Genomic DNA, 8,441 nt, shown 5'->3' on the forward strand with positions numbered 1-8,441 from the left:
CTTTCTAATGTAATGTAATTAGAGGTTTTGCAGAAGCTGTAAGTAGATATCTAATGGAAACGTTTCAGGTTGCAGCCAGATCAATGGCCCTTACATCACCTTATAAAGCATGTGGGAGAAACTATGATGGTTTCAGGAATATACATCGTCTGGAATCATTTTTAAGTCAAGTAACCCCAAAACAATGCAGAGTTTTTGTGGTTGGAAATACAACACTGTGCTATCAAAACCTGATTTATTAAGATTTCTAACTAAAAAAAACAAGTTTAAACGAGTTTAAATGGACATATATATTTAAACATGTTAAATGTGAAACATGTTGAGTGTGCTGTTTTTAAGGTAAACTACATTAAAGAAGTCCTCTCCCATTATTTTCCCCTCTAAACTTTTGCAAAACATGTTGGTAAATATCGTCTCTATTAAAGTACCCATCAAAAGCAGCAAGTTGTGGATTTCTGCTTCAACACAAGCCATGTTTACATGAACACACACATTCAGACCAGAAACCCGAGCAGAATAAAAAAGCTGCATGCAAACTGAAGATTAAACTGAATACTAAATATACATTTTAGTTTATAAACTTAGATGTATAATTTACTGATATTACAGAATAATTTTTCTATTTTCTCATAAACCCCCTGGAGTGTCTCCATGTACCCCTATTACTTATTTCATAATTATTTTCATTCATTACAGCTAACAAATACAATGGACCTACAAAATAAAACATTTAAGCTAAAAACAGCTGAAAACACAGTATTTCACATTCTGATTTGAGTAACAAGATCTAGAAGTTATTTTAAATGTACGTAAGTGTATATTTCTACATGTGTAGTAATCCTGACCACCTGAACTGACTCACCTCATAATACAAACTGAAAACAAATCTATTAAGAAAGATAGAAAAGATAGAACAAATGACTCCTTTTTATTTTTTCATGTACCCCCTGGAGTGTTTCAAAGTAACCCAAAGGGGGTTTCTCCATATTTGAGAAACACTGCTGTGGAAATATGTATAGATGGCACAGGAACTGCATTTATACAGCACTTTTAATGTCTTGTTGCTCATCAGAAGCAAAGAGGGAGTCAGATGTTAGATATGTAGTCTGAGGAGAATCAATCTCCAACCTTTCCATTGAAAACCTCCTGAGTTACAGCAGCCACTGTATTTGATGGAGAAATATCCATTTAACTCATCAAAAATCCCATTCTCAACACAGTTTAGTATGTAAAAAATTGAGGGAATTGTTCTCCTGAGGCAACTTAACCTGAATAGTTAATAATCAGGACCCTCTCGTAGCTCACGGGTTGATAAAGTACAAGCTCTAAATGTAGAAAGCCAAGTTCTAGTTGTAGCTGCTCCACAGAAGGGTTAGCAAAGTCCTACAGAAGAGAGACACATATGTCTGGTTTTGGTCTTCTCATAGTTTTTATTGAAAATAACAAAACAACCTGACAGCAAACAGAAACAGCATCTTTGTGAAGAAGAACCCCTAATAGACATTCTGTTGATGCAATGCTGCCACCTAGTGGTGAGTTCTGACAAGAGCACCTGGGTGGCTCATGCTTAACTTTCTGCTTTCAGGTTGCACGCTTCCCTCTTCTTTTCATCTTTAAATCTGTGAAGCAAAGACAAAGGTTGCTTTTTGTTATGTGAAACAATATGAGTAAAAATAACTGAAGTTGATCACTCACTGACTGAAGCTGTGCTGATGTCGCTGGGATTCCCAGGTTCCTGAGCTGAGCCTGCAGGCCTCGATGCCCGTAACAGGTACTTTGGTACATGCTGACAAAAAACAAACAAAAGCATATATATATATATATATATATATAGTTATATAGTTATATATGAAGTTAAACAGCCAACACTGATGAAGAAGCTGATGAAACTGATGATCTGGATAAAAACGGTAAAACAGGTTTTTCCTTTTATCACTGAAGTGTGAGTGTTTGTGCAGCAGTGATAAAAGTCCTACAGCAGCATCACCCAAAGTAAACACCTGCTGACAAAATAGATCATTGGCTGTTTGTTTTAGACATGTTTCTTTACTTTTTTATACTTTTTCCCTGGTCAGTGCTCCTGCCTGGCCCCCCATCAGAACTTTTCTAGACCCGCCCCTGCCTAGCTGAAGTATAAACCCTGTCTACCACCAGCCAGCTGCTGCGTTAGAGAAGGTCCTGCCAGAAACAATACTTTGGGGTAAATATGTGACAGTGTGAACCATGAACTGCTAGTTTTTTCCTTTTCAGCTGAACCAAACAAACGCCACAAGAGAAAAGCCGATCAGCTGATCACAGCCGTCGCTGCACAAACAGAGACGACCAAAAGAGCAGACACGTTGGTGCAAAACACAGCTGGATGTCGCAAGTTTAAAAAAAGAATGCGGGAAAAGTGCAGGTGTGTAACCCTCTCACTGGGAAAAGAGTGTGTGTTAAAACACCCCCATTCTCCACGGAGGCCATGTCCATGGGTTGCTTCATTAATGCTGAGTTTATTCTCAAGTCTATGCATAGATCCACCCGGCGGATCTTTCCCATCGTCCATCCCGCCGTCATAACAGAGAAATGACGGACGTCATGCCATGCTTGGATTAATTGTGTTTTTTTCCCTTTATTGTCTTTATTGCAGAAATGCCACAAATGCAATAGACAGAAGATGCAGCAAGCTTTAGTTACCATTAGCTGTTGCAAGAAGAGAAAACTCCCACTTCACCGATGTCCCTGAGTGAGTCAACAGTACAGCAAAAGCAGCGAAACAGTGGTTTAGGTGTGGTTAAACGCATCGCTGCTCTTACAGTGCAGGCTGGCTTTGTCTAATCTAACCTGCAGAATCAGTGACACCACAAAGGTCGTCTTATCTTCCTGAATCTCAGATGAGTGCTTGTAGAAATTTCCTTTGCTCTTTGCAAATAGGTTAGTAGCACAGTTAAGGTTACTTAAACTTAAACTTTTTTTTTTGCTCTGCTGATCATATGAAATTAATTTTCAACATGACACAAAGTCCCTGTCGTAGGAGGATTTTCTAAATATTTGCTTTAGGACTTCCTAAAAAAAGCATTAAACACCTGCAGCTCATTCAAAATGCTGCTGCTAGAGTTTTAACCAGGACTAAGAGATCTGAACACATCACACCAGTTTTGAAATCTTTACACTGGCTTCCAGCCAGAATGGTTTAGGCCCAGAATACATCTGTGACATGTTCAGAGAATATAAACGTAGCAGAGCTCTTAGATCCAAAGACTCTGGTCAACTAGTCCAGACCAGAGAAGCAGCATTTAGCTGTTATGCTGGAAACAAGTGAAACAAACTGCCAGTGGAGATTAAACTTTCACCAAATGTAGACATTTTTAAATCCAGGTTAAAAACATTTCTTTTCTCATGCAGCTATGCATGAAATCTGCATGTTAACTTTTTTTTTTTAACTTATCTTGCTTTTAATCATTTTAATGTAATTTATTATTTTATTGTGATTATGTGTTGATGCCTTTTACTATTTCTAAATATCTGTAATGCCTTTGTTATATGTAAAACATTTTGAATTGTCCTGTACATGAAATGTGCTGTACAAATAAACTGCCTTGCCTTTAAATTGAAAGTAAATCAATAAATTTAAAAATTAACACTTTAGATCATGATGGAGACAAATACCGGACCTCAGACCTGATGGGGACCTCCACTCAACATGGGACCATATTTATTTATTTATTCATCAATTGAATGGGACAATGCATACTAATAAATGTACAATGTATTGTATAATATATTATTAAATTAGGATCCCTGTGGCTCCATTGTGATTTTTGAGGGTTAAAATTTGATCCTAGTGACAGGGCTGGAATAAGTATTTGGTTTTATTTATGTATTGTTTTATTTATTATGTGGTTTTATTCATTAACCTGGTCTTAACCAGACTTGTCTAAGTGAACATGGACGGCAATTTTCCAATTTAAATCAGATTAAGACCACAGTCTGAATAAGACACTGCCAACACTTTTACTTTTGATTGAAGAGTTTACTCAAAACTGTGTGACTTGAGCACACCTTTACTGTTAAGAGTCTTTACATTCACCCTGGAACATCCTTAGTCTGGTGTTATTAACAGATGAAATAACACAAATATCTGCGATGTGAAACTGACCCAGGTGGTTTGATGTCGAGGCCTCGGACCGCTGTCGGCTCTTCTCTGGATCCTCGCGCTCCTTCGTCTTTCAGGGAAGCTGCTGGAACGATTTATGGTAGAAGCCCGAAAGCGACTGCTGGGAGAAGAAGTTTCATCCACTTCAGCTAAGAGGTCTGTTAGCTCTCCATCACTAATTTCTTCCTCCAACGTGAAGCTCTCTGTTCAGGGAAAAAAACAGACCCTAATTTTACTAACATTCTTTTAATTTATTTATTTAAAATGTTTCTTCTTTTCTTTCTTTTTTTTTTTTAAAGGAAAAAATTTTTTTTACAAAATAATTTAATATTCACCTTAAAAGCAAAAAACAAAACATTTTTCTGAATTGAGATTATTTTACATAAGAAATATAATTTTATCATAAAAAATAAAAATGGTCAGGAAGATTACAGGCAGTTGAGTTTTTCCTGCAGTCTGTAGGAATCTTTCTTCTTCTTGTCTTTTGATCAAGTTATTTTTAGCCACACTTTTCCTCTAGGAGTTGAAGATGAAATCAGTTTGGTTTGATTGGCTTTGGTCGAGACTAAACTATTTCAGATTCTGTTAGAAGAACTGCAACCATTTTTTCTTCCGCCTTTTATGGTGTAATTCCTCTGCGATTCACTAGTGATTCAATGCATCGTGCCAAAAATTCCAGTTTATGACCAAAAACAGCACAAACAACTCACTTTGTGTTGTGATGCTTATTAGCAAATGTTAGCATGCTCCATGAAGATGATCAAACCTTATAAATCACCCAAAGGTTGTAATCGTGGATTATGCAAAGGTAACCCTTGCTTTAAATATTGTTTCTAAACAAAAAGATATTGACGGGTTATTCACATAGCCTCACCTGTATGAAGAGGAATGACAGCACACTCAGGACAAGTCCAGTCACCTTCAGGGCCTGTGTTAAATGATGGTGTCAAGCAGTCCATGTGATACCTGCAATGTTAAGTTTAACCACAGTTCTGGCATTTATAATACCTTTACAATGTTTACACGACATGCAGAAAACATGCAAACAAACTACTGGTCCACAGAGTGACAGTTGTAAACAAACTAAAAAATATGCTCCCATAGAGTCAAAAAACCAAATTCTGTATCATAACTCTGAAGTCACACCCCGAGTCACAGCGAATGCACATCAGCATCCGGTCCCTCCGGTCGCTGCGTCCACATTCCTCACAGATGACTGCACTGCTCTCCTCCTCTTCCTCATCAGCATCCTTTCTCTGTGTCTTTACTTTGATCTACAGAAACACAAACACTTTAGCCACTGCTCACTTTCCACGCACATATATATTTCCAAATACATGGCATGCAGATTTTAACCTGCGAACCTTCCTCTGAATGTCCCCTCCAGGACACCGTCTCTGGTGGACGACAGCAAAGCTGATCCGGTCCACTGGGCAGGTGTTGGCTGTCTGAGGTTTAAAATAAAATAGTAAAAAAAAGACGCTTTGCCTTTATGCTTATGTAGTTGTGCATACATATGATGATGTTTATGATCTATTTTACTCTAACACATCTATGTCTTCATCTCTAATTAATCTGGCAATGATTTTTTTCCAACTATTCACAAATTATTTAAAAAATCATGAACAAAGCTGAGGCAACATATTGTGATAACTGACAGTCAAATGTTTCTGCAGCAGTCAGTTAATTTTACAGACACAACAAAGTAATCATTTAAATTAAACTAAACGAAAAAACAAACAAACAAACAAACAAACTAATTATTAACTTTGATTGAGAAAATGTGTCCAAACAACTCTGAAAACACCTGTAATAGACGAGCCATATTTACCTGAGACCACAGAAGAATACATTCAAGACAAAAGACATGCAGGCAGGTCTCCAGAGAGCCCACTGTTTGCTTTTCAAAGGGACTCAGACAGATATAACATTTCTCTGAATTAGACACAGAAGCTTCCTTTTCTTCGCCAGCTGCGTTCTGTGCGTTCATGTTAAATTTGCAGGGCAAAACAGGTATTTACATAAGATTTGAGACAGTTAAATGTGGGAAATGAGACTTATAAAGAGTCTCCAGTTAGCTTAATGCTCTGCAAGCTGGTGCTAGCAAATATGGAGGAAAAACAAAACTGAAAAGTTAGCTAAAACCAACTGCAACGGCTAGTCAGCTAGCGTTAGCTAATAGCCAACGTCATAATGGAGCCACGACGAGTGCGGCGCTAAAATGTTGAAAAGGGGGTTTTATTTAACTGTTGGCCTTTTAGCTAACATGCACTGTGTTGCGCTTCCAACAACATTATAAGAAGTGTGACTCTTGAGCTTATTTCCTACGTCACATAAGAACATCCGGTTTTTCCCTTTCAGAGTAAGGTGACAAAAATAATATTTAGGTAAGAAAACACAAACCAACAAGAAAAAAATAAGACGGGATATGTACCAAGTAACATTCCGTTCATCCAGGGGCTACAGTAATATACTTAAGTACTAAATTCTTATGGAGAAATGATGAGGCATGACATAAAAAAATCTATTTTAATTTATTTCAATTAATTATAAAACATAATTTCACTGGCAGCCTGACCAGGGTGTACCCCAGCACCCACACAACGCTGAATTGGAATACATGGTAGATGATGGATGGATGGATGGGTGGATGGATGGATCACGCTAATATCCCATATCAGTCAATATCGGTATTGATATTTGCATTGATTTGCCCACTAGAGGAAAATAAATGGGCACATGATACAATGTACATAGAAATGAAGGGCAGCTAAAAAGTTGAATGAAGGCTATGAATATCTAGGTTTGGTCTCAATCCAAAGTGCTTAATTCCCCTCTTAAAAGGCTCCTAAATCTTTTGCTAAATAATCTATGAAGGGGAACCAGATTTTCAGAAGCAAAATATCATTTCCTTTTGTGATTGCCACCATTTTTTTTTTTGTGTGGGAAAATATTAAAAACTAATTTCAATCCAGTTCTTGTACCTGACCATTTTGTGTATTAAGCTTCTAAACACTGACTCATTCAAGCACAAAAAATGTTCCCAAATCAAGGAAAGACAGTTATGTGTCTACACAACTATAATAATATGGGGACTGATGGCTCATCATGATTTGGAAAAACTTCTTCATGCATTTGTTTTTACTATAATTTCTTACAGGTGTCTAAAAAAATCACTAAGACAACTGAAACAAATCCAAGAAACTGCTGCTCATGTCCTCACAAAGACCAAAAAAAAAAAAAAAAAAAAAGGGACCATATCACTGTTACACTGGTTTCCTGTGCCAAAGAACTGATTTTAAAATGTTGCTGCTGGTGTACAAAGAACTGAGTGGTTCAGATCCACATATATATATATCTTATCTGTCGATGCTATATGAGCCACAAGACTTCTAAATTCATCTGGGTCAGGTTTGCTTTCCTTCCCAAAAGTAAAAACTAAATAAGGAGAATCAGTGCTTACCATACCGTACCGTACCATACCATACCATACCGTACCATACCATTTCATTTCATTTCATTTCATTTTATTCATACACATCCATATTCACATTCACATACATACCGTACCGTACCGTACCATACCATACCATACCATACCATACCATAACGTACCATACCATACCATAACGTACCATACCATACAATACCGTACCATACCATAACGTACCATACCATACCATACCGTACCGTACCATACCATACCATACCGTACCATACCATACCGTACCATACCATACCATACCATAACGTACCATACCGTACCATACCATAACGTACCATACCATACAATACCGTACCATACCATAACGTACCATAACATAACATACCGTACCATACCATACCGTACCATACCATAACGTACCATACCATACCATGCTGTACCATACCATACCGTACCATACCATAACGTACCATACCATACCGTACCGTACCATACCATAACGTACCGTACCATACAATACCGTACCATACCATAACGTACCATAACATACCGTACCATACCATACCATACCGTACCATACCATAACGTACCATACCATACCATGCTGTACCATACCATACCGTACCATACCCTACCATAACGTACCATACCATACCATGCTGTACCATACCATACCGTACCATACCATAACGTACCATACCATACAATACCGTACCATACCATAACGTACCATACCATACCATACCATACCGTACCATACCATACCATACCATACTGTACCATACCATACCGTACCATACCATAACGTACCATACCATACCATACCATACCGTACCATACCATACCATAACGTACCATACC

At 37.6% G+C, this 8,441-nt stretch overlaps 1 protein-coding gene across 2 annotated transcripts; it reads right to left on the reverse strand.

Annotated features, from left to right (window-relative positions):
* Positions 1-1,405: 1,405 nt before the first annotated feature.
* LOC121651027 (PHD and RING finger domain-containing protein 1-like) lies at positions 1,406-6,439 on the reverse strand. 2 transcript variants are annotated; one of them, XM_042002869.1, is made up of 7 exons: positions 5,967-6,439; positions 5,500-5,583; positions 5,282-5,409; positions 5,010-5,101; positions 4,139-4,338; positions 1,700-1,786; positions 1,406-1,619 (listed from the first exon to the last, which is right to left on the reverse strand). In XM_042002869.1, the coding sequence occupies exons 1-7, from the start codon at positions 6,123-6,125 to the stop codon at positions 1,614-1,616; spliced, it is 756 nt and encodes a 251-aa protein (XP_041858803.1). In that variant the 5' UTR covers positions 6,126-6,439; the 3' UTR covers positions 1,406-1,613. The 2 variants fall into 2 exon arrangements, with proteins under 2 accessions (XP_041858803.1, XP_041858802.1); XM_042002868.1 differs by having other exon boundaries at positions 1,696-1,786.
* Between the last annotated feature and the right edge of the window lie 2,002 nt (positions 6,440-8,441).

The sequence above is a fragment of the Melanotaenia boesemani genome, chromosome 13 (assembly GCF_017639745.1).
Source record: "Melanotaenia boesemani isolate fMelBoe1 chromosome 13, fMelBoe1.pri, whole genome shotgun sequence".
NCBI lineage: Eukaryota > Metazoa > Chordata > Actinopteri > Atheriniformes > Melanotaeniidae > Melanotaenia > Melanotaenia boesemani.

Bases quoted from the DNA above. Each gene is read 5' to 3' on its own strand.
- LOC121651027 (XM_042002868.1), bottom strand. From the start codon at position 6,125: ATGAACGCACAGAACGCAGCTGGCGAAGAAAAGGAAGCTTCTGTGTCT. The intron at 5,584-5,966 runs GTAAATATGGCT...TTTAAACCTCAG, and splicing joins GTATTCTTCTGTGGTCTCAG to ACAGCCAACACCTGCCCAGT. The intron at 5,102-5,281 runs GTGTGACTTCAG...TTAACATTGCAG, and splicing joins TGCATTCGCTGTGACTCGGG to GTATCACATGGACTGCTTGA.